The sequence below is a fragment of the Triturus cristatus genome, chromosome 3_2, assembly GCF_964204655.1.
Source record: "Triturus cristatus chromosome 3_2, aTriCri1.1, whole genome shotgun sequence".
Taxonomy (NCBI): Eukaryota; Metazoa; Chordata; class Amphibia; order Caudata; family Salamandridae; genus Triturus; species Triturus cristatus.
Genome location: NC_140584.1, coordinates 182,574,786 through 182,601,945, shown reverse-complemented (window position 1 = coordinate 182,601,945; position 27,160 = coordinate 182,574,786). Strand labels below are relative to the sequence as shown.

The following is a 27,160-nucleotide window of genomic DNA, read 5'->3' as shown; positions in this document are numbered from 1 at the left end:
GTCCAGCGTAAGTGTACAGATTTTACTTATACCGTTCAATTCCAACTACCGGCTGCCAGCCATACACTTGCCATTAAGAGTACAAGAGCGCGCAACAATTATTGATTTTAAATCAACGTTTACTTTTTTTCCTCACAGTTCCATTCAAACACTCACAAGATATTTAGAGACACCAAGTACGTTTACAAAAAAAAAAATACGCGAGACCGGACTTTATGTTGTGATTAACACTTTAGAAAAATCTTTCAAAGGCAAGATAATATAAATATTTTCAGTCTACACTAACGACTCGGAAAAGCTGCATTTTGCGGTATTTACAACTCTGGAAAACACAAGGCTGGCAATACAATTATTCCGAAATAGCCCAAGCGAAGAAATATACAAGAGGTACGTGTCGTTCTACAGCTTAAGTCTGCACCAGAACAGCAAGTTCGATTGCTTGTGCGTGCAGAAAACAAGTGCAAAGGAACAGTTTGAAAGCCGGGACTGAGGCGCAGACAAGAGGTCGAAGCAAATGTTGCATATGTTACAGCTGGATCAATTCACCCTTCTCCTTCTGGACCCATAGTTGTCTTTCATCAGAACTCCAAAGCAATAGTTGCTGCGTACACTAAACTAGCACTTCATCAAAACAGAATTTTGACTTTACTTTTGCAAAAAGAGTATATACAGTTTATTTCACATATTAGTTAAAATTTAAAGAAGCCAGCAAGAATGTGTACACAATACTTCAGCCGAGTTTTTTCCCCCTTAATTTTACAATACGATCCGAGAATGGTTCATCAACGGGTAAACTGTCGTCGGTCTGATGTGCTCTTATTGATGTGTTTGAAGATCTTGGATTTGTGAACACTCTTAGATTTCTGGTAGCCAAATCCTCCACCACCGCCTCGCTTCTGCATTTTCTTCCCTTTGCTGCTATTTACGTCTGGAAAGTTCATTAAGGAAAGCGGAGTGGATGAAGAAACTGATGTAACAGACTTCTCACATTCGTGTGCATCATTTATTCTCTGCATACCAGGTGTGCTTCTATAGCAATTTCATACATGTAAAATACTGAACGAAACTGTGTTTTTATTTTTACAAAACAATCCTGGTGTGTGCCGTTTATTAAATTCTCGAAGACTTTAGAATTACTTACTTGAAAATATCAAGTCTTTCACGCCAATTGCCTGTAAACGGTTGGCAAATTTCCAGTTAATGCGAGGATACAGCCACAGCAAAGCCTTTCCATCTCCAAATTTCCCCATTGTTTCAACTTATTGTATGTAGCACGGAGTCAAGGGGGTAGGCAGCAATGTTGCTGGGCGCAGCATTTAAACTGTGGAATGGCACATTTTGTTGCATGGAAGGTAGTACCAGGTCAGTGCAGAAAAGTACATTAACATGCAGCCTCCCGCCTGTCCACCTTTAAGGCGGGCTGAAATACCTGCCTTTACAAACGAACACGGTGCAAACCCAGGCTGGAGTTCAGTAGCTGCCCACAGAAAAACATTGGTTGGAGAGAAAGGAGACTGACAATGAAGTACCAGGGAGTTAAAAGGGGTGGGGATACGGAGAATGAGGCAGGGCGGGTTAACTACTGATGGAGTGAGTAAATGCTTAAAAGTGGACTGGTGATAATATGGTGTCTGGCAATGTAGAACAATGTGCGTTTCTGCAATAATATTATGAAATGGTAAGGGGGTGGGGGGAAATCACTGTAATTTCAGTAAATGTGTCATTTCAAATTATTACTTGGTTTAGGGGAAAGAGAATCTATTCTGATCAGTTCAAAGAACCATACTGAACCCAGGAACAGGTTATTCACACCCAAAAAGCGTGCAATTATGCGTATGAACACAGATTATTATTATTATTTTTTTTAAACACAACTTAGTGAACCACTTCACCCCCAGACCACTGTCAAATGGCAAACATGCAAAACAGCACCCCATTACCCTAGAACATTAAACTACTAACAATCAGCATCACGGTGGAGGAGCCAAGATGGCGACCGGGACGGCAGCGTAGACTCCCGGCTCCGTGAACCTCCGCATCCCGCACGGATATCCTGCATGAGATCCTCAGCCTGCGCTACGCGCTCGTATTTGTGAATGAGAGTGGCAACCGACCGTGTGACTCCGAAGTTTCTGGCGGCGGTACCGCCGGAGAAATGTGCCTTTGAAATTTGCGGCCCGTGCAGCCCTGGAGCCGGGACCTAGAGTGGACGCCTTGGCCGGGTGGCAGTTCAACAACAGCGGCCGATGGTGACTGGGTGGAGTCGGACCACCGGAGCGGTGCACACCTCGGCCTACCTGTCGCCGTGGTCGTTCCTACCGCTAAGCGTAGCGGACCGAGTGCATGCCCGGGGTGGCAATTCTGAGATTCTCCGGTGATTGCACCTGCCTTTGACGGTGAGCTGCCCGGACGCCGCCCGTAACTCGCCCTGATTCTTGCGGGCTGCTCCCGGATTTTCGCGGGCGCTGGTCCGTGGTGGGGACGACTGTTGCCCGTGACCACACAACGGATACATTTTTGCCTGCCCCCGGAACCCTGTTTCCAGCGACGTGGACCTTGAGGCGCTTGTCCCTGGGTCCCGGTCCCAATACGGGTCGGGCCTACCCGGCGGCCATCTTGCTATGATGAGGCCTACCATCCTGTCCACCGGGTCACAGCAGGATTGGGAGTGTGTGACTTTTGGGAGTGTGGCAGAGCGATCGCAGAGAGTTGTGCTGGGGTACGGCGACCTCCTCGAGGCTTTCGGTGCCCTTCATTCCACCTTGGTTCATGGCATCGGGGCCTTGGGGAGTAAGCTCGATGGTGTGGCATCAGCGTCGGGACGGTTGCGGCCTGCCTGTCCTCAGGTACACAGGGACTTCCCACACTGCACACAGGAGAACAATGTCGCGGCCACCCCTGAGATTAGTGAACAGCTGGAAACTCCGGACAGTATGCTTCCGTGTGATCGGCTGGCTGTGGGTCTGATCTGTTCCGGAGGTATTGGACCTGAGTGGGAGGTGGTGGCCTCGTCCCGTGCACGGCCTCCGGCGACCCAGGGAAAATTCAAGCAACGGTTGTCTACTTTGGCTGATTCCGCCTTCCTGGACCTTGTGTGCAGTGCAGATCCTGGGGCAACACTGGGAAAGACGTCCCTCCATGATGCGGACTGTGTTGGTACTCAGAGACTTCCACCCCACCTGTGTGCGTCGCTTCCCGGTCGTCTTTGGACACTCCTTTACCTTGTAACATTGGACATGGCGCTGAGTCGAGGGGTGTGCATGGGCAGATTTGCAAAGAGTGGTCAAGGATAAGGCTGATCCTTCAGGGGAGGTCATCTAGTACACGGGCGGGCTCAGGGGTTGCGTGCTCTCATGGCATAGCTATTAATATAATTGGTGCATAATGCTCCCCATCTTTCTTTGACATGGTCGATTTTGTGCTGTTTACTGTTTGCTCTGGGGAAAACTTACCGTGCGGGAGGGAGAAGCCGGGGGCATGTTTTGAAGGCCCTCCTCCAGTTTATTAATACTCTCTCTACCCCCCCGTCTGGTGGGGTTCTTTTCTTACTCCCTTTTCTCTGTTCTTCTATATTTCGGGTCTAGTTCCAGGGCAACAGGCACACTGCTGGGGGGGGGGGGGGGGGCCGTACTCATCTGCAGAGGTGCAGGGTGGGGGGTTGGGGAAGGGGATTCTTTAGTCTTTACCCTTTTTTTCCATGGCCTCCTTTTTCTTCTCTGATTCTTCTTTGTTTTTCTTTTCTGGGATCAGCGTGGTACAACTCCTTTGTTGTGAATCACTGCTTTTTCATGTGTGCCACAATTTCCGGGGTGTTCTCTGGGTCTTAGGGCATGGGACTGCAGGCGCAACTGGTCATGATACTCCTCTACATCCTGCACTTCCTGTTTTAGCGCCATTGACTCGATAGATTGCCGTTTATTGTTTACGTTTGTTATTCTGCCTGCCATTTTTCGCTGCTGGGAAATTGTTTGGCACCTGATCCTTTCGTCTTTCCCTATTATAAAATGAAAGCCTTCTTAATCCTGGCGTCCTACTTGCGCCGTTCACTGGCCGAGAATATATTAGCATGGAGATTCTGCTCCCCGAGGTTCTGCCTGTGTTAACATTGGATCTTTGTTGCTTTGACTGCTTAGCGGCCGGCCCCGGGGGGTTGTAGGCCCATACTTGTTATTGGTTGAAATGCTAATAAAGGTTTTTCAAAAGAAAACAAAAAAACAAAAAAAAAAAAAAAACCAATCAGCATCACTAGATCCCCTGCTAACCCGTGCGCTCCACACATTTAAGAACATTCACAAAGCTCCATAAGGGTCCATACTCCAAAGCAATAACTAAGGAAACACTATCGTCCAAGAAATCCCCCAACTAACCTTACAGCCAGCCAATCCTAAAGAAACGAGGACTAATCAGGTCGGCAAAGGTGATAAGAAGTGCCTTCAACCCCATGAGAACATTAGGGCAGATTTTTCCGTACCTTGGGTACGGCCATGGGGTGCTAGCCTCAACAACCCTAGTAAAGTCATGTCTGAACTATGATGGTGGACTCTACATGAGGCTTACAAAGCCCACCACCAACAGATGTCAGATTCAGAATGTCGCTGCCAGGCAAGCTCAAAGCCTCAGCAGATGTGACGCGGTCAGCCCTGCAGTAAAGGCCTTGCCATATCCTTTGAAGCACACAGCGCTGGGTGGCAAGACTACAAAACTGCCGGGAGGTTCAAGATTCTCTCGCAACAGAGGTAGTTCACTATGGCGATCTTACTTGTAGATCAACCAACACCATCAAAAGTGCAACCTCACCTCTATCTATAACAAATATGGTAAAAGCCTTAATGCGCGGCATTGTCTAGCGCTTACACTCTCTGCAAGGTACAAGTTACGCACCATGGAAGGTCTACACAGATTTCGACTCTGCCTCCAGTCTTCTCACTGCACCCAATTGTTTGCCTCTACATAGACCGATCCACAAACCTTTCAATCGTACAGCCAAAAGACACCTGGGAAGCTGGTGAAAATCGGAAAACAGAGACCTGGCTCAGGGCCGAGGATAACTATATAAATTATACCAAAGGAGTAGGTGCTTAATCAACAATCAATGAAGTGCTTTAGGTCTCACAAGGGTATTGAAAGAGCGACAGATACAGTACTCTCTGTTGTATAACCTTAATGGATAATCTTTTCTGATAACTGCAAATGCAGGATTTAATAAACCCAATAGGTCAAAGGTCTTCAAACGGGGTGTCTGGAGGTAACTGGTATTGGGGGAGATGCCATACACCGGGCAAAAGCAGCTTTTAACAAGCTCCTGGAGAGCACAGCTAAACGTCCTGAAAACAGTGAAAGAAAAGGGAGCATTTGGGGGATTGAAGCTTTGTATTTAACATCAAGGATGGGCTCAAAAATTCACACACGTAAAGTACTTTTGGCTAAAAAGCCAGATTTGGCTGGAGGTGTCAGATGACATGAGGCTAGTTGCGTGCGGCGGGTGAAAACATGCACGGTAAGAATGAACACCAATTTGTGTCAAGATACCCCCATGATCTCAAAGAAAACGTTGCTTAGTTGCTATGTTCTACTTTGTATACATCCAGAGTGAAAAACTAAAAAGGACGAATGCAAATTACCTCAGTCTGGGGGGAGAGAGAGTGCCTGTCTTCAATCCCCAGAAAACTGTTTAACTTGCTAGTTGTATTAAACATTTTATAAAATAATTTTCAACGTTGGTCTGTCATTTTAGAGAGGAGGGGGTGCTGATAAAAGGATTTTACATGTGGAGTGGTGGCCTTTAAAAGATCGAACATTTCAAGAAACGTTTTGTACCAGTTTTAATTACTAGGTTTTCGATCTTGCCTCACAACGGATTAGGTTGCCATGTAGTCCGGTAATCCCAGAATGATAACTCATTTATTAAGCATCTGAGGAACAATGAAATAGGATTCGACATTTTTAGATTCTAACTGTTAAACATAAAGAGTTCCTGGGCACAGTAAATTGAAGGGTGAGAGTTTTTTTTATTGAAGATAAAGACTATGCATGTATAATATGTTGGGAGAAGGCAGATTCAAAACCAAGATGAAACTGGTGAGAATGAGCATAAAATGTTAATATGGAGATCACCCATTGGCTTCAGGACACTACAATTTACCCCTTGCGCGGATTCAGTGGTGGTCTCTGAAAATAGAAAAGAAAAAAAAAATAGACTGCAAAACATTTACCTAAAAACAGACTGCCATAATCTCGACCTTACTAATATATTTACCCAACAAAAGAATTGGCACACACGTAAACATGCTAATAAGGATCTGTACAAAACATGGTCGGACTGGACTTTAAATGCTAATTCAACATCGTCATTCAACATGTGAAAGTGAATTTGGATTTAACACTAGTCAATATTTTCATTGGAGAGATGTTTGTGGAAAATCTAGATTGACAGACTCAATTCACAGAGTTATTAGGTTTCAAGAAGTTCTTCAGACTTCATAAGTCAGGGAAACTGCACCTCAGGCTCTGCATCAATCACTTATTTAAGACCTAATTAATTTAGCCCATTCTAGTTCTAGTCGGATCCTTGCAAACTCCCCACTGGAAACGTCTATTTGTTGGTTACTACCCAAGGACAAGGGAATGCCTCCGAAAGTTGAGAGAAAAGTAAGAGAGGCATGCCATAATGGGTAAACGTTCAGGGTAACAGATGTACAACACAGCACTGGGACATGAAATTATCAAATAAACTGCATTTGAATAGTTCAGTTAGAACACCTAAGTGGTGACACCCATCTAAAGGTTGTATTGTAAACAACCCAATCTTCAACAAGCATTGGCATAGCCAATAGGTCTCGCCTTTGAGACCTTATAAGTGTTTAGCCATGCAACAGTTGCATAACTAAATACTTATAAGGTCCCAAAAGCGAGACCTATTGGCTATGCAAAGCGGCCGTGCAGCCGCGAAAGTGATCGCGATCAAACATCAAAGCGGCCGTGAAAGTGATTGCGGTAAAACGCGGCGCACGCGCACTGTAGCTCTAGGCTGGCCTGGTAGCACTTTTTGGAGCCCTCTCAATAAGTCTCGCCAGACCAGCGCATGCGCTGGGTCAGGCGAGACCTAAAAAGGGAGATAGCAGCATGTAGAAAGCCATACATACAAGTGTTAAAACCGAAAAGAACAAATATGTAATGACGCAGCATGGGCAGATCTAGTTGAGGGGAGTGTATATAATTTAAAACAAGCATTTGCAATGCAATTGGTCTCGCATTTGCGAGAGTTTGAGCCTTTGGCATTGTAAACGATAATGCCTTTTATTGATATGTTTCGAAAAGTTACAAGCGGTGTGTAAACACACTTTTTACTCATGGTCCTTGCTTACAAGAAGCAAGGCTGGCAGTCAAAAAGGGCAACTTTGCTTCTCATAAGCGACCACTATAAGTACAAAGTGCATGTTTACGCAACACTTGCAGGTTTTGAAAATACAAATAAAAGGCATTGTCGTTTACAATGGCAATAGTTCAAACTCTCCCAAATGTGAGACCTATTGCATTGCAAATGCTTGTTAAATACTATGCACCCTGCCCAATGTGCCTACAGGGCATACTTAAGGGTAACTAATATGCATTAAAATAGATAGGTTTAGGGCTGGCAAAGGGTCTATTGTGCCAGGTTGAAATGACAGTTTAAAACTGCACTAAATGCTGCAGTAGCAGGCCTGAGTGATAACTACTTTAGTGGGTGGCACAATGAGTACTGCAGGGCATGGGTAAAGGTAGTACAAATTTTCTAGGGACTTAAAAGTAATTAAACCTGTTAATTTGGGGTAAGGCAATTTTACCATATTTGAAGGAGAGAGCATAAGCACTTTAGTAGTGGTTACCATTGTTAAAGTGTGCACAGTCCTAAAGCCAACAAAAAACGAATTCATCAAAGCAGGTGGTATGAAGGCAAAATATTTGGGGAAATACCAGACCACGGATGTCAGATCTAATTGCCTGTGCCTTTTAATGTTCCACTGTGTACCATGTGATCCATTGCAGGAATACTGACAGTTTCAGTATACTGCTTTTAAAGCTTTACCGACACTAGAATGGAAATGTTTGTTAGAATCCTAATGTACGGAGTGTTGGTGTACGGTTCACAATGCCAAAATGTGTACATACCTCCTGTCAGGAAATTTTAAACAGATTGCCTTGACTCCACACCTAACGAACTTGAGCATATGTAGAGAGAAGGACATAAAGATGCAACACTTTTAGAATTATAATGTGACATGCAGAACTGGTGCAAACTGAAACATATGTATGCACTGGTGAAACTGTCACCCGACGTCACCAGCATGGATCAGAAAAAGTTGATTTCAAATATGGATTATGTAAAATGCTAAACAAACAGATGCAGCATTGCTTGATAGCAAAACAGGGTCACAATGCAATATGCGTATGGTGTAAAATTGTTCAACTATGTTTCTTAGTTTCGGCGTACAATATATATCCACATGTGCCCAGTTTCCTGCCACTTGTCCCTCCAAGATCGATGACAGGAAAGATCGAGGACAGGTAATTTACATGGCTACACTAAAAGGGACTTTGTTAATTTCCTCCTCGAATGTTTGAACGAACACCTACCATGCATTAAGTCATTAGGAGCTAAAGACGAACGCAAGCACTGTAAATAATTGCACAGCTTTATTATGACTCATCACTAATAACACTGAAAGAGTCTTGAGTTATGCAGCTTAGAAAACGGAAAACCGTAAGATGGGTTCTATGGTGCGTTCTGCTTTATCTATCCTTAGCGTGACCGTTTAGATCTGTGCCATTTGCAGTTGTGGAATTAAATAATGAGATCTAAGTAACAAATTACGAGAAGCACATAATAATTCAACCTTACTTTTAAATTAAAGCTCTAAAATATTGCAACTGTTCTATTACAATCAAGGAGCGTAAAAATCTCTTACGCAGAGACAAGGGGCCACAGATCAAAAGTTTAAATTAACGGGAAAGACATTTTGCACACAAAAGAGAGTGGGAGACTAGACAGAGGTATGCGGCTGACATTTTTAAAGAAGTGTGCACCATTCAAAAACTTTCATGCTGTGGTGGGCATGGTTTATCTCAAGCCAGCGCACACAGAGAGAAACACTTTCCTTTAAACGTCGATGCCAGTCTCTGGCGATGCTGATAAGAACCTTCAAATCGTTAGCATGTTGCAAAACACACATTTCTATTTACGCGTCATGTATGCTACAAGACAGCAGTCAACGTTACCGTATTTGTAAAGCCAGAATTCCCTGAGCACGTAGTGGAAGCGGTTATTAAAAATAGAGCAGGATGCCAAAGCCACGCAGCATGTATCGAGGCCTCGCTGCAAACAGGCAAGTTCTGCGTTTGTGTGGAAGGCGCATCAACGGGCTAAAATAACAAGCCCAAGAGTTGAAATAACAAGGAAGTTATCCGCAGGGCCAAAGTGAAAGTGATCGCGGGGGGAAAATGCTACCGCCGGCCACAGCTTGCAGTGCATGTGCGCGAGCAGCAGTAATCATGCCATATGACGCCTCTGCTCAAGCGCGCGCCCGCGCACATGCACTGCAAGCTGTGGCCGGCTGTAGCATTTTTTGAAGCCCTTACTTAAAAGTCTCGCCAGACCAGCGCAAGCGCTGGGCAGGCGAGACCTAAAAAAAAAAAGCTAGCAAAGCCTTTTGGCAGGTAGTTAATAAACCGTATTTTAGGCATTCGGGTGCTCCAACGTTGTGCCGCAATCCCAGCGGAAGATCGGCTTGCCCAGTTTAGCTGAATATGTACCGATCCAAGGCCTGAAATACGTCACTGCTTGAATAATTTGGGCATTAGTACTATTAATTCTGTTCGATGAGTCTGAACCCTTGCAGCCTACATTACAGGAAGTTTTGTCTGCTATTGCTAAAAGCAGAAATGCTAAAGCTCCAGGCCCCAACGGCATCCAGTCTGATCGTTTCAAGAGTAAAAGAGTTTTGGGCACCCCTCTGGTCCCCTGTCCTGAGGGCTGTGTCTAACATGGGTAATCTGAACTCCTGGTCGGAGGTCCCAATTGTTCCCACCTACAAAAAGGTTAAATCGGGCCAGCCCCAGCTGCTATCGTAGCATATGCCAGCTAGATGACCGTGTCAAAATACTGGGCAGAACATTACTAGCTAGGTTGGAACAGTGGGCAGAAAAGTTCTCAATTTCATCTGACATACAATATAGGTTTCTTATAGGTATTAGACTGTTGAATAGCGCTTAAACTCTGAATTCACAAAATATATAGTAGCTAAAAAGGGTGTAATTTATCTAGCCTTCATGAATCTGTCCAGTGCCTTACTGTGTATCCCATACTAAATTGTGGCACTTGAGGGAGAAGTTGGGGGTGGAGACCCCTATTATTAATCTTCTGTGGGACATCTTTGCTGGCTCAATAGCCAGAGAAAGACATGAACTTAACAGTAAATGTACTGAGGATTTGCATATTGACAGGGGCCAGGCAGTGGTGTGCCCTTGCACCTTTCCTCTTTAAACTTTATATTAAGAACTTGGAGACAGTGTTTGCTGAGATGTGTAGGGACAGGACTCAAATAATTCAGGAATATCTCACTCTTGGGTTAGCTTTGCATATACCTCAAGCAAGAGAAATTAAGAATATTTGCTCGAAACTGGATAGACCCAACTTATTTAATGTCCAAAAGTCTTTCAGCTTGATTTGTAAGGGTGTATTAGAAGCACGGTGTCTGGTGTCTTTTGTCTTCAAATAGCTTTAAAGAGCATACAAAATCAGTGTCTCTATGCATGAGGAACCATGGGTTAAACAACCTTACCAGAAGCACATTTTAAATCCTCAGCATAGGTTTGTATAACTAGGCTGAGATGTAACATGGCACATCGCTTAGTGACCTTCCCAAAACAGCAGGATTCTTTAAGACCATTAGCTAGCTGCCCTTGCGATGGTACCTCTAAACAATGTAGACTGGATTTAGTGGTTTTTTTTTTCTTTCTCTACAGGTTAAATTATGCTCCTGGATCCATTTTTATTAGGCCAATATCTCAGCAGTATGAATTTAGAAAATGTAGGGCTGCCAAAATAATGTACCTGCGTATTAACGTATTATAAACACTTTGTAAAAAATTACTACGGCAGCTCTACGTTTAAAAAAAAAAACCAACTTTTATTATCATTTCATCAACATTCTATCAGCTGATGTGTGTGTTGCAGGTAACGCCTATTTGGCACACCGAATACATAAGAAGCTGGGAGATTTATCACTTTTTTCCATGAGCCACTGAACGTTATTGTGATTAGCTGCGGGGTGGGTGTTTGCCAGGGAGGAAACAATAGCCTTGTACATTGTCTTCCATTTTGTATCTGTTTTTCTATCGGTTTTAGAATTATGCGTATTGCATATTAGGATGTATCGCAATGTTTAATCAGATGATTGTACGATTATGAACTCTTATTGTTTCACACCAAAACGAAGCTCATACCTATTGATAAACTAGTACATGATAAATGAATCTTTAAGATTGCTGCATGACTTAGATTAGATCACCTACTCCTGGTGCTCTGCAATGTCCTTCCTCTAAAAATGAAGTAGCAACTCACAATATGCGTTATGGTAAGAAGGGTAAAGAGACAAGTGCAGAAAGTCCAAGTGCACTCACAAATGCATCTCTACATAACCAATATTTGATCATCAGAAAACCAAGCAAACAATTCAGAAACAGCATTTGCTTAAGAATCACAAGGAAAAGGATACTGAGATCAACAAACGGAGGCACTTTGAAGCCAAACGAGAGAGAAACCTTTGGTAGATCCAGAGTGTTAACACTGTAGATCTGTTTCAAAGAATGGGAGTCATAAGCTCGGATATACGCCTTGTAAGCTTCCTGGGCAGACTTATGTAGGTAGTAATTCTTCTCTATCAATTTTTCCAGCTGAAAAAAAATTTAAAAAAAGATGTACATTTAGTTTGGGGAAATTCACTTACTGAAGGTGCAGCCATTTTCCAAGGAACCCAAGAGTTCTTTATAGATCGCATTGTAGCGGTCCAGTAAACAGCCTCACAGAACTCAGACCATAGTTGTACAGTTTTAAATTCCCCTTTTCCTAGAAAAACATTTACAAATATAACGGGTTGATGAAATGCATGGAACCATACTGCAATCAGAAATGACTCAATTGACTGCATAAATAACCTGTTAGGTCAGAATACTTGCCCCTTTCCCACATCTCATTTGTCCGTTTGTCAACCCACATAAACTAAGGACATATTCCTAACCTGATAAAGATAGAAGTATTTCTTAATTTCAAGATTCCTAAGCCGAAACATTTCAATGAATCCTTAAGAGTATCAGTGGTGTAGGAACAAAGCAGCAAAAAAAAAAAAAAAACAAAAAAAAAAAAAAAAAAACAAGAATAATCAATAGGTTGATATTTTGGCAGGTTTGTGGATTGTCCGGTATGATGGCTTAGTTTCACCTCAATCTTAAAGCAGTCCGGAAAGAAAAGATAGTACAAATAAGTATACTAAACCTGCACAACATTAGCAATGAGGACACTGCATATCTTGCAAACTATCTGGCAAAGAAAAAAATCAATTCAAGGAAAAGTGTGCATTAATCACGGTGCGAACACTTAATTATAACTGTTTGAGAACAATTGTTTTATTCAACAAAGGCTTTGCAGCTCAATGGAGTCAGTAATATGGCCGCTGTGCAGTTCTTAAAGAACAAAAACTGCAATGAAAATCATTAAACAAAAACAGTTTGTATGCAAAAAGATAAAACAATGTTTTAATTAAGAAAACTTGTGGGACATGCAGAGTTGTTATTTTTGGAATATTACCCCAAGAACCAACCATGAATTTCCATGCATGAGTCTTAGGAAACTTACCACAGATTCACAAAAGTTTAATTACAAGTTGCTGTGCCCTTCGTTCCAATTTAGTTTGACTTGTACGTTATTAATCCTCATTAGATTGTACATGGACTATCACTCCCATTTACAGACTGTGGTTATAGAGCAGAAATAATCCTATCTCAATAACTGATATTAAAAGAATGCAAATACTTATTGGGTGCTGAAGGCGGAATATAATCATGTATTAATGCATTCCGAACAGCAGCTAAAATATAAGGTTACTGAAAAGCAGAACACGAGACCGCCTTTGTAAAAGAAAACACAAAAAAACAGCTTTCCCGATTTTAAAGTTGAACTCCAGCGCAGAAAGAAAATAATTAACCATTAGACAGACTAACTTAAAATAAAGGGTTTTTTTTGCAATACAGAAAATAATGCTTAAACCACACAAAAATAAGCACTGTATTCCTCAAAGTATTTCCAAAGTAAAAAGTTGTGTTGGGAAACTGAAAACTTCCCTTGCCTGCTATACGCCCATTGTAAGGCACACAAAGCTAGAGTAGACAAGCACAGTGTGTGAACTGTTAGTTAGGGACACAGTGACGTATAAAGAAGAATAAGAACATTACTACTTTCGTTTATGCAGATTATATTTTAGGGTTTAAGGATGTAAAGAAAGTTCCTAAACTTCGCAAAGAGTGGATTTTGGCTGGGAATATATTAAGGTGCCCTTGTGAGACGTTTGGTTGAGATCCCAAATCTTCCAATGCAGAATATCGGAACTGTAGAATACCAGTGTCCCAGATGCATGCAAGGATTTCACCGTACTTTGAAGCTAGAGAGCCTAACTTCCAACGATGAATAAAACATTTCCTCTTAAACACCATCATATGTTGGGCAACATCTAAGCATGCGTTTCTTTTAATCATGGAGACTTTTTACTTACCTGTCGACCCATCGGGAAATCCAAGGCATTTATTTCATGGATCAACCATCTGCATCGCAGAGTACAACAGAAAAAATACCACACAAAAAAAATATATATATATCGAGAAAATGTATATGTACTTCTTATGTTACAAATCGTTTGAAACAATGTAATTCGATTTAAAAATGGCTTTCTGCACTCTGTAAATTTTCGCTTTATCCATTACACCAATATTTGTCCTGGTGAGGTACTTTGAATTAAGATCAATAGGTTTAACAAACACTAGCATCTCCTTTGGTTCAAAACTCACAGCAATTATCTGCAGCCCATATCATACCTGAATCAATCTAAATAAATTATATCTTTTTATTTATAAAACATTTGCATTACAAACATCCGAGCATTTTAAAGTTCCATATTTTACAAAATCCTAACAAACGCTTCACCACACTGTAAAATACTGAACTTTGAAGTGCTTAGATATTTAAGATGAACTTTAAATAAAAATAAAGATTAAAAAAAAAAATAAAAAAAAATGGATGATATGATGCATTTAATTCGATCCAAGTCTAATGGCATGGGCTGAAAATAAGTCCTGTGAGCATTTTGAACCAAAAGAGTTTTTGGGAGTTTGTTAAACAAGTGTGTTTTCAAAACCGCATCTCTTAGCAGCACCGCATTTAGATTTCTGTCTGCATTTAACAGAATAGCAGACAGCAGGAATTCATTCTGTACGATTAGCATGTGCTTATGATCTCGATAGCAGGAGTAGGATTTTTCTAACCAAAACCTGTATAAGTAGTACAGGTTATTGATCCATAGTCCATTTCATTTCTCAGGTGCCTGACAAATAAGATATACCCATCTTTTTACAAATTGATGATTTTTTTTTCATTTATAATTGTATGTCAGTTGCACTCTGTGAGAAAGTGCCATCTTTCTTGCATGATATGCCCCCACTTTTTGCTGAATTGCTGAATGTACTTTGACAGAGAGTGCCCTGGACTTCTGCTAATCAGGTGCCCACTATGTTCCTTCCGTAAAACCCAAATTGGCAAACCCTGGCCACCTGCCAGCCCCTGGTAAATTGTACCCTAGGTACCCAGGGCCTTGTGACCAGGGAAGGCCTCTAAGGACTGCAGCGCTTATTGTGCCACCCTTAGAGGCCCTGTACCCTAACACAAACACTGCCCTTGCAGGCTGAGTGTCTGGGTACAAGACAAAACAGAGTCGACATGGCACACATCCCTGTGTGCCATGCAACAACTTACACTGCCCTGGCATACATCAGCCACCCCTCTAGCTGGGTGCCCTATGCCAGTGGTGTGGGCACAGGAGCATGAGCCATGTGCCCCTACAGTACTCCGGCCCATTCCTGGCCATTCAAGAGTATATGGTGTTGGGAGCTTGTCAAACACGAACTCCACAGCACCATGATGGCAACACTGAAGACTGAGAAGTTTGGTATCAAACTTCTCAGCACAATAAACCCGCACTGATGCCAGTGTGGGATTTAATGTACAATGCACTACAGAGGGCATCTTCGAGATGTCCCCTGAAACCTAGCCTACAATCCACATCTTGTCTGAGAGGCTGCCTAGGCTGCCACACAGCAGACATGTTGCTGGACCACTGGGTGGAGAGCCCCCCGCTCTCCTGGGACTGTAACAAGGTACATCCTGGGCAAGGTGCTAGGTCTCCTCCCCCAGGACGGGTAGGGGGAAGCTTCAAAGGCATGCCACCTTTGTGAGCTTCTCCAGGGCACTTGCTGTACTCAGCAACTGGCCCCCACAGGTTCTGACCCCCACTGTGGCAGGAAGACTGGCCGGAAACTCCAAGTAAGGACAGGGGGATGTGCTAGCCCTGCTAACCCCACCCCTCAGGTGGGGGAGGCGAGGTGAAGCACATCTCCGGGCCCTCGCCATCTTGAAGATGGGGAGCCCTACCCAATCAGGACTAGGCCACTGCCCCCCTCCCACAGGAGAGTGGCAGGATAGGGGGTGTACCCACCCCAGGAGAGGGACCCAGTGGTCCCTTCCTTTTACTTATCTGTAACGCCCCTAAAGTTAGTATTTAGGGGCACCCTGAACCTGCCTTCCTTAGATTCCAGATTCCGAAACAGCGAAGAAGATCAAGAAGAAAGAAGACCTGCCGTGCAGCTGCTAAGAAGAGGAAGACACCAACTGCTTTGGCCCCAGCCCTACCGGTCTGTCGACCCCCGAAGCTGCTGCTGCAAATTCCGGCACCTCCTGTGGCCAGCAACCTCACAAACCCCGGAGGACCTGGCTACCTTGGGACTCTGAGCAGAGCCACTGCTCGTGGGAGTCCCAGATGCTCAAAGCAAGTACCTAACCCCTGGCATCAACCAGGAACCGCGATCCCTGCACACGCCAAGCCTGGCCTGTGCTAGAGTGGACAAAGACCCCAAGGACGTCCTCCCGGCGACTGTGACCCCGAATCCGGCACCCAATGACCCACCTCAATGCTCCAGACGACGCCTGCAGCCTCAGACCCAGGGAACCCCCCCCCCCCCCCCACCGCGATCAACAGAGGGTAAGATTTCCCGACACCTGCGGCCCCCTGTGCCCGACTACTGGGTACCTACCTATCCTCCAACTACCCAACTTTCCTCTCAAAGTGATGGGCACACCTGAAGAATCTTCGCCCCAGAGCTTGCAGCTTTTGTTCGTCCTTGAGCTTTCCCATTGCAATCCATTGAGCGCCCGAAGGCTCAAAAGCACCCTGCACCCAGCCGCCCGAGTGGCCCTGGCAGTGCAACTTCTACTCCTACCTACATCCCCATTTACCCTGAGCAAGTGACCAGGATCCCAGCTCCCACAGCCGCGTGGCCTGCTAGTCAGCAGCCACCAACCAAGGCCCCCCCCTGCCTCCCATAGGGTAACATTGGGCCTAACTCACTCTGCACCCAGCTGCCCCTTTGCCGCTGAGGGTGTAACAACTGTACTTACCTGACCCTGGGAGACCCCCGAGTCTGTGCCCAGAACCTTAGCTCTGTCAGTCGAGTAGGGTAACATTGACTGTCTTCTTCTGAAATTTCTTCTAAGTGTGGAGTATCTAAACTTTAAAATATTCCCCTAAAATCAACCGAGTAACGAAAACAGAAATACTCACCTGCTATTAGGAGAGATCCCAGTGCTGGACCTGAAAAGTACTCCCAACCGTACTTCTCACTAACTCAATTTTCTCACATAGGAAACCATTGACTGCTTTTTTTTCTGTGAAATTTCATCTGTCGATTTTTGCAAACTACAAACATTCTTTAAAAATTGTACCAACTGTGAAAACTTAATTACTTATCTGTTTTAGACAGATGTCCCAGTACCGAGCCTAGGAGCCCAGCACTGGATTACAAAAGTAACGAGAATGAATATGCTACTTACCAGTATGCATCTGTTCTTGGCATGTAGGGCTGCTGACATTCATATCTGTGCATAGATCGCCGCCTAGTGTTGGGTCCGGATGATTGCACATTGTTGTCCTGGAAGAGTCTTCGAAGAATCACGAGATAGGTTGCTCCTCCCCTGGACTACAGTGCGCATGGGCATCCTCTCCATCCTTAGATTGTTTTTTGCCATTGTGGCAGTGATGGAGTAGATACAGTAAGTGATGACCATGCTATACAGTAATTTTGAGTGCTGCAGCCGCTACAGGCGCCGGGGAGGAGGGTGGGCGATATGAATGTCAGCAGCCCTACATGCCAAGAACAGATGCATACTGGTAAGTAGCATATTCAGTTCGAGGCATGTGGGCTGCTGAATTTATATCTGTGCATAGATTATATAGCAGTCCCTCCATTAGCGGCGGCTGCCCGTGCCAGCTGCAGCAGTCTGAAAAAGAGTTTTGAGAACAGCCTGTCCTACAGCTGCCTGCTGTTTTGAGTGTACATCTACACAGTAGTGTTTGGTAAATGTATGTATAGTGGACCATGTGGCTGCTCTACATATTTCCTGCAAAGGAATGTTTCCTAGGAAAGCCATGGACGCCCCTAACTTTCGTGTTGAGTGGGCTCGTGGGGGAATCGTTAATGTGCGTTTAGCTTTTTGATAGCAAATTTGAATACATTTAACGATCCATCTGGCTATCCCTGCTTTGGAAATGGCGTTGCCCTTGTGTTGTGGAGAAAAGGCAACGAAAAGTTATTTTGTTTTCCTAAAATCCTTTGTTCTGTCTATATAGTACATGAGGGCCCTCTTTACATCTAGTGTATGGAGCATTCTCTCTGCGACATTTTGTGGATTTGGAAAGAAAACAGGCAGTTCAATAGTCTGATTTATGTGGAACTGCGATATCACTTTAGGCATGAATTTGGGGTTGGTACGTAGTACAACTCTGTTTGCGTGAACCTGTATGAATGGCTCTTGAACGGTTAGTGCCTGGAGTTCACTAACTCTTTTTAACAAAGTGACTGCCAGTAAGAAAGCTACTTTCCAGGTGAGGAATTGAATCTCACATGAATGGAGAGGTTCAAAAGGTGGACCTATTAATCTGGTGAGGACCACATTGAGGTTCCACACTGGTGCCGGTGGGTGTCTCGGGGGAATCACTCGTTTGAGTCCCTCTAAGAAGGCTTTGATGGCAGGCACTCTGAATAAAGAGAAGTGCTGCCTGTTTTGAAGATCGGCTGCTATCGCGGTTAAATGTATACATATGGAGCTGTATGCCAGATTGCATCGGTATAAGTGTAAGAGGTAACAGATGATGTTTTGAATGGATGTGTCCAGCGGGTTAATGTCATTGTTGTTGCAGTAAATGACAAACCTTTTCCATTTAGCCGCATAGCAAGCTCTGGTTGTGGGTCTTCTGGCCTCCTTGATGATATCCATACATTCAGGTGGCAGGTTTAGATAGCCAAACTCTAAGACTTCAGGAGCCAGATTGCCAGGTTCAGCTGTTGCGGATCTGGGTGCTGAATTTCGCCATGGTTCTGCGTTAAAAGTGCGGGTGTGATCCGCAGCCTTTGATGCGGCACCACGGAAAGTTCTAGAAAGGTGGTGTACCATGGTTGGCGTGCCCATGTGGGAGCAACTAGGATGAGTGTCAGTGTTGTCGCAGTTTGCGTGCCACTAGCGGTATTAATGGCGCTGGGGGAAAAGCGTACGCAAATCTGCCGGACCAGTTCATCCATATCGCATTGCCCTGTGACTGCGGATGTGGGAACCTGGCGGCAAAGCTTTGGCATTTTGCGTTTGTTTGTGGCGAATAGGTCTATCTCTGGATGACCCCACTGTTGGAAGTACGGCTGGAGTACTGACGGATGTAGCTCCCACTCGTGCATCTGGTGGCTGTGTCTGCTGAGCAGATCTGCCATCTGGTTGTCCTTGCCCGGGAGGTGTTCCGCCATGAGGAATATGTTCCTCTGAATGGCCCACTTCCACATGCTCTGAGCCAGATGAGACAACTGTGGAGAGTGTGTTCCTCCCTGCTTCTGTATGTAGTACATGGCAGTCATGTTGTCCGTCCGGATCAACACGACTTTGTTGCATAAGTGTACTTTGAATGCCTTCATGGCTAGGAAGATTGCCATCAGTTCCAGAATGTTGATGTGCATCTTCTTTTGCTGTGTCGTCCATAGTCCCTGCACTGTGTAATTGAGTACATGAGCTCCCCATCCCTGGAGAGAGGCGTCCGCCGTCAGTATTATTTGCGGAACAGGCTCTTGGAACGGTCGGCCCTTGCAAAGGTTTTGTGGATTCCACCAATGCAGAGAGTTGTATGCCCGACCGCTCACCAACACTAGGTCTGTTAATTGCCCTTGAGCCTGATTCCATTGACGTGCCAAGCACTCCTGAAGCGGGCGCATATGTAGTCTCGCGTGCGGGACTATGAAAATGCAGGAGGCCATCATGCCTATCAACTGCATGAACACTCGCGCTGGAAGGGAGTGTTGAGGTTTGAACTTTGTGATCAGCAGTTGCATGCTGTTGATCCTCACTAAATTTGGCTGAGCTGTGGCTGACAGAGTGTTTATGGTCGCGCCCAGGTACTGTCGTACGTGTGCGGGTTAAAGATGTGATTTTGGGTAACTTAGTGAGAATCCTAGACTGTGAAGAAGGTGAATGGTGAGGGACATGTGGCTGGCACATTGCTGGGCTGACTTTGCCTGAACAAGCCAGTCGTCCAGGTAAGGGAAGACGTGAATGTGCTGTCTCCGTAGATGTGCAGCCACTGTCGCCAGGCACTTGGTAAAGACCCTGGGTGCCGTTGTTACTCCGAAGGGGAGAACTTTGAACTGATAGTGGTGATCCTGAATAGTGAACCTGAGATACTTTCTGTGCGATGGGTGTATGGGTATGTGGAAATACGCATCTTTCAAATCCAGTGTGGCTAGGAAGTCTCCCTGACTGAGTAACGGTAGAACCTGCTGTAGGGTGAGCATATGGAAATGCTCTGATAGAATGTAGTGGTTGAGGGGTCTCAGGTCTAGTATAGGTCTGAGAGATCCGTCCTTTTTTGGGATTAAGAAGTACAGAGAGTACACCCCTGTCCCTTGTTGTTTTACGGGCACGATTTCTATTGCACCTTTTTGCAGCATACTTAGTACCTCCTGCTGCAATAATGCCAAGTGCTCTACGGACATAGGACGGTGCTTTGGCGGTATGTTGGGTGGAGTGGACGTTAATTCTAGACAGTAACTGTACTGGATAATGTCCCTGACCCACCTGTCTGTGGTGATGGATTTCCAGACTGACAGGAACTGTTGGAGTCTCCCCCCCGACAGGTGTTACGTGGTCGGGGGGCAGGGAGAAGGCGTCACTGTTTGTTTTTGGGGGAGGACCTGGTGTTGCCGTACCCACGTCCTCTGCCTTTGGTGCTGGATCCACGATATCCACCTCTGGGGGTTTTATCATAGTTACTTTGCGTACCCCCTTTATTGTACTGCTGCTGGGACCCCTGACCTCTAGCTGCTCCTCTATTCCCGGGGCGACGAAAGAAGCCACTACGAAACTCCTGCGACTGCAGAGCCCCCATTGATTTTGCAGTTTCAGTGCCTTTCTTAATTTTTTCGAGGGTAGTGTCAACCTCGGGGCCAAATAAAAAGTCTGGGTTGACCGGTTGATTTAAGATATTGTTCTGAATTTCAGGCTTGAAGCCTGAGATTCTTAACCATGCGTGCCTCCGCAACATGACGCTTGTGTTGATCGCCCTTGCTGCAGTGTCGGCTGCATCCAGTGCGTATTGATGGACGCATTTGTAAGGAGTTGTCCCTCTCTGATAAGGAGCTCCGCTGCCTCTTTGTATTCATCTGGCAAGTGTTGTAGCAGTGATTCTAGTGTGTCGTAGTGTGACCTATCATAACGGGCCAGGAGTGCCTGGGTGTTGGCAATGCGCCAGATGTTTGCCGCTTGCGCTGCTATCCTTTTGCCTGATGTCTCCAGCACTTTGGACTCCTTGTCGGGGGGAGGAGCATCACCCGTTGTTTGTGAATGGGTTAGTTTGCGAGCATTAGCAACAACCATGGAGTCTAATGGTAACTGACCCCTAATGTACATAGGGTCTCCGGGTGCAGGCTTGTATTTTTTTTCGATTCTGGGGTTTAACACCCGTGCCCTGGTTGTTTCTTTAAAAATGTCTTTTGCAGGTTTTAGAACTCCCTTCAACATTGGCAGAGTTTTTACGGTTTTCTCAGAGGAGGCGAATGTGTCCACTAAGAAATCTTCTTCTACAGTGTCAGAATGGAGTTCCACTCCATGATTGGCAGCAGCCCGTTCTATGAGGGCATTAAAGGCAGCAGTGTCCTCTGTGGGAGATGTCTTTAGATTATAAAGCTGCGTATCAGGAGCATCTGGTGCGTTACCCTGGTCGGTGGGGTCATCCCATGCCTGATCTGGGTCTTGCATGCGATCATCAGGATCGATATCCCCAGGGTAGGTGGTATCATCCCCTATATAGTCCTCTCCGGCGTCTGCCTCTGAATGCGTAGGAGAAAAGGACGGTGGGTCCGGAAGGAAGGGTTGAAAGGTTTCATGAAGCACTGGTGCAGAACCTGCCGGCAGTTTTTGTTTCAAAGGAATCTTGTATGAGTCCAAGTCCTTCTCTGGTGTGATTTTCCGCTTGCTGAGCATCAGCCTACCAGTGTCGGCGTCGATAAAGTGTGCCTGTGAAGGCTCGATATCGATTTGTCCAGTGGAAAGTGACTGTGTTTGGTGGACATGTGTCCGAATTTCGAACATTTTCGGTGCCTTGGGCGGCGGCAATCCAAATGTGATGTGCGCCGGCGCCGAGTGTGATTTTGCGGCCTTGTGCGTTTCGGGACCCGACGGAGGTTGGAGGGTTGCCCGGTCCCTGATGCGTTGCAACGACGCTGAGACCTGTTGCAAGGTGAACGCAGATGGCGCTTTGGAACCGAAAGGCACCTTGGAGGCAGGCGAAGCGGTATCCGACTTATTTCCAGTCTTTGGGTCGTCGATCCGAAGGTAGGTATCGACGCTCGTCGGAGCCGATGATTTGGCAGGCGCCACACCCTTCGATGTCGACGCAGACGGATCGACCACCTTGACCTTGGTGGGCTGGGCCGTAATCTTTAGTGCCATAGGCCGAGGCTCCTTGTGGGGACCGAGGGCCTTCTTCTTTGGCTCGGCGCCGGGACCCGTCGCGGTGAGCTCGGCACCGAAATCTCTTTTGGTGCGTTCGGTGCCGATGACCTGTGCCGGCGTCGAAGGAGTGGAGGGCTTCGAGGCCTTCGATCCGATCGCAACTGGTTTCACTTTCGGTTTCGATGGAACCGGTGCGACGGACGGTTTCGGTTTCACTGAAGGAAATCCAGTCGTCTTCGATATTAATGGCTCTTGTGAAATGTTCCGAGGCGGGGCCAAAGAACCGTGTGACTGATCTCGGGTAAGGCCCGCAGGCGATCCCTCGACCTGAGCCTTATGACGACGTTGTCTCTCGGCCTCCGTATCGACGGGTTGGCCTAGCTCTTCGCTGGAGCTATCTTCCTCGGCCCCAAGGGCCTCATTGTAGTCTCCTACCTCTTCGACGACGTCTTCGTCCTCAAAGATCACCTCATCATCGTCTTCCGATCGGGAGTCATGTTCGGAAGCGTGGCTGGAGTCTATGTCTTCTGCGCCCTCGGCTTCTTCGTCCTCGGTGCTGAAGATGTTGGCCGGGGCAAGCGCCGATTGCTGTGCCTCTAATCTCGCTGGCCGTCGATTCCGCAGAGTCTTCTTCGAGCGGAACCGTGCGCAGGCCATACATTTCGATTCATCATGATCCGGTGAGAGACATTTGTTGCACACCGGATGGACATCTACGTGTGGGTATTTCGCATGGCATAAAGGACATCTCTTGAAGGGAGTCCTCGATTCCATCGTCGATCGGAGTTCGATGTTCGGACCGAAACGGATCCGAAAAGCGTGAAGAAGGTGCTAAAACACAAAATAAACTGGTCGACACCGAACGGGAACAATACCGACGAGGTCTAAAGGCCTTTTGGCCTTAAACTAAAGTTTCCGAACTTGAGCTAAGATAAGCACATCCGAGCACAATGGCGGAAAAAAACAATCTGAGGATGGAGAGGATGCCCTTGCGCACTGTAGTCCAGGGGAGGAGCCACCTATCTCTTGATACTTCGAAGACTCTTCCAGGACAACAATGTGCAATCATCCGGACCCAACACTAGGCGGCGATCTATGCACAGATATGAATTCAGCAGCCCACATGCCTCGAACCATACTTTACCCGTAACTCGAATTTTCTTCCATAGGAAACCATTGACTGTTTTTCTGTGAAATTTCTTCTAAGTGTCAATTTTGGAAACTTATAAATATTCCTTAAAAATCGCCTGTATAACTTAAACGCAGTTTCTCAACTGCTTACAGGTGGTACACTAGTGCTGGATCCAGGATCCAACACTGACCTAAATAAGTAACCATAAACCCACTTACCTGCTAAGTGAATTTCCTTCCATAGGATAACGTTGGTAATTTGATCAGAAAAAGTTTTTAAGTGTCAACTTTTAAAATAGCAAAATATTGCTTAAAAATTACAACAGTAACTAAAAAGTATTTACTCACATGTTTCCAAGAACTTTCCCAGGGCTGAATCTAGGATCCAGTCTTGGAGTTAAAAAAGTAATCTTGAAAGTAATCTTGAAAGTAATCAATTGCATACAACTAAAAATTTCCATTGAGCTCAATGCATTATTGTGTTTGAAATTGTGTTGCCTATTGCAACAAACTGTAACTATTGCATTCCAAGTCAATTGTCCTTTTGCAAAGTATTTAACTAAAGCATCTCATTCTGAGAAAGTATATTTTGATACCTCTTGTTGGTTCGAAAATGAAACAACCATATATTTTTATATACAAACCATTGGCCTAGAGTTCAGTTCTTGAGTATGTGAGATCATTTGCTGAGTATGTACAACAAATGCTTTACACTGTCCTGATACTGCCTTACTGCTCGACCAAGCTACCACTTTAGAGAGTAAGGTTATATCTAACTTTAGCCTCTGCCAAACCTCTGGAGACTGTGGACCCTATATACACTGTACCTATTTGTGAACAGTATATATAGAGCCACTTTCCTACACACTCACAATAAGGGACACCGTATGTTTATCTATATGCGCATTCACAGTTTGGAGCAAAGAACAAAAATGGATGGGGTTTGGCTGGCAGAGCATGGCGTCTTCCTAGTTTTTTGGCCGTTCTATAGAAAACCTCACTTATATTTATGCCTACCAGTATATTCACTACTGACCCCTTCTAGGGACGATTTGAACGCAGCAGAGTTCTAAGGTCCATCAACATTCTACTCAATAGAGCATGCACACACAGAGCCATCATGGATCCAACGCCAGACTACTCACCAAGATCAGCAGTGACCAGGCTTTTGAATAACTGTACAGAGACTCAATATTACAGAAGGTCTCCACATGTTTTAACGTTAAGAATAACATGGTTTTCATTCAACTATCGTAGTTCTACATCAACATAAATCCCCCCTGAAGGTCAAGCAAAGCCCCCCTTCCAACTATAGAATAATACATTCAGCGGTTCCAGACAAACCACCAATAGTACAAGGTGATCTAGCACTGTTTTTCACAGATTCAAAAGAACACTGCCACTGAGCTGAGAGAGAGCGAGCGAAGGCTGCTGACTTAAAGCAGCAGCCTCAGGAGTCCAACAACAGAAGCGGGAACAAAAAAACAAAAACAAAAAAACCCTGGTCTTCGGTCAGTGAGAAGGCATACCTAGAGGCAGACGCACAATGACCAGGAGAAAACTATAGCAGCGGTATAAGCTCTACAACACCAATGTTTGTCTAATGTGACATCTGGGGCAGACATTCAATCTTAGGAACCAGGAACAAAGTCAGACTACTCTCACTTCAATGCGGGAGGATGCAATGGAGTAAGGCTGGACCACGAAAGCTGTGGTGCTGGCAAGGCAAATACACCCCATGTTCCTTTAATTTCCAGATCTGACCAAGGGGGCAGCAGAACACTTACTTGAGGGGAGGAGGGGACGGACGGACACACACGGGGACGGACGGACAAACACGGGTACGCACACACGCAGACACACACACGGACACCCCCTAGGGATTGCATGTCTCATTCCTATAGGGAATGCATCACAGCAACTATGTGCCCACATTAAGTAAAAGGGAGAAGAAACTCTGTAATGAACTGTATCTGATCTAAGGGAGTCCATGTCAGTCTAGTTACAGGGGATAAGACTCGTATGATAAACCAGTCGATAAAGCATATCTCAAGAGTCGAAAACAAAGGTAATGGGAGACGTGGCAGAGCTTCGTTTCTGACAACAGGTGAACTCCAGCAATTAATAGGAGCTTCCAGATATGACGGACTGGCAAATGTTTTTCTCTTAGGCCACAGTTCTTCAAACTGTGGGGCGCGCCCCCCTGGGGGGGGCGTGGATGGGTTCCCAGGGGGGCGAGAAAGGCCTCTGCAAGGACATGTAAATGAAGACGCCTGGAAGTGCAGCGATGTTTATTTGCTGCATTTCCAGGCTGTCTTCATTTACTCCGAAGCCCTCAGAGTGTCGTGGGGCCAGAGGTCAGTGAGTGTGCTGCTTGGGGCTCGGCTGGGCAGTGTCTGGAGTCTTATTAAGACTCCAGCAGGCCCGGGTTTTTCACAGGTCTTTAAAGACCATTTGTGTACCTTTGGAAACTGGTTATGGAAGCTGTTTTTTTCTTCTTTTTCCAGTACCCCCTGGGCCCCGACTCTGCCTATTCCTCCTTACATTTGTATTTTACATATACTGCTGTAGTGTGAAAATGCATTTCATGAAAATTAATATAAAAAAGGGTTGCCAATAGAAAAAAGGCCAGCCGTGTATGTTTAAAGAGCCTGCAAAGACCTTGCTTTGACACTAAATAGGGTCTTAAATAAAAAAGTATGTATTCATTTGTAATTTGACTTTCTGTCTGTTCCTTTTATTTTCAGTCATGAAACATTCAGGCAGCCCTAGAACACATTTAAAAGTGCTTTATATTTGCTTTTTGAAGTATGCACAGATAAGTGCTGAAAATAGGGCTTTAGGTGACTGTTTATTTTTGTACGGTCTGCAACTTCAAAATAATGAGCAGGCAACCCTAATCATAAGACTGGAAGTTTGTTGCAGGATCAGCACATTATTTCCTTCACCCTCGATTCCCTGATTTAATTCCATAGTAGCAATAGTTTAACTTATATCTGAAACCCTACGCCCGTCAATAACATGCTGATTAACTTAAAGTGTCTGGGAATTCACCCTGCATTCAGACAACTCACTCCTCATTCTCACCCTGCAGTCACAGCGCATAGTTCTGGTTTTCCCGCATTTGCCACACAATCCATCATCTGCTGTATAATTTGCAGATTGAAAAATGCAGCAACACATGTTACCTCACAGTGGAAGGCCCTTTCTAAATGTTGACTGGTCACCTTTCTGTTGCTTACTGCTATATGTGGGTGTTAATGTGGTACTTATGAGGGGCAATAAAGGGCAGGACAATGTTAACAAGTGTAAAAATAGCAAAATAGTGCAGTAATGCTATCACAAAATATGCAGCATAATTTGACTAAATTCTGCAGCAAGCACAGGCAACCATGCTGCATAATTTGGTCTTCTCCTGCCGCATAATTCCAATGGCCCTGTATATAGTGCTATGAGGTCCCAGCCTGTGGCAGAAAGCACTGTGAATATGCAAGTCATTACTTTAAAACAGTGTTTACATACTCTAAGCTAGGCAGCGGCAACATGATGCAGTGATTGAGATAAAGCAAGTTCTTACAAAACATACTTTTTAGTAATAAGTAATCAAACTGTATCAAATGCAGACATTTTTGTAAGTGTCTCCACTAATCAAGATCCCGGCTGATAACTCCTTTACATTACATCTTAAAA

At 45.0% G+C, this 27,160-nt stretch overlaps 1 protein-coding gene across 1 annotated transcript in view; it reads right to left on the bottom strand.

Annotated features, from left to right (window-relative positions):
• Positions 1–212: 212 nt before the first annotated feature.
• Positions 213–27,160, bottom strand: part of DDX18 (DEAD-box helicase 18) — an 89,067-nt gene continuing 62,119 nt past the window's right edge. Inside the window, exons 13-14 of the mRNA XM_085647460.1 lie at positions 11,754–11,931; positions 213–928 (exon numbers count right to left, since the gene is read on the bottom strand). Coding sequence (XP_085503586.1) covers positions 783–928; positions 11,754–11,931 — 324 coding nt within the window. The 3' untranslated portion in view covers positions 213–782. The remainder of the gene's footprint in view (positions 929–11,753; positions 11,932–27,160) is intronic.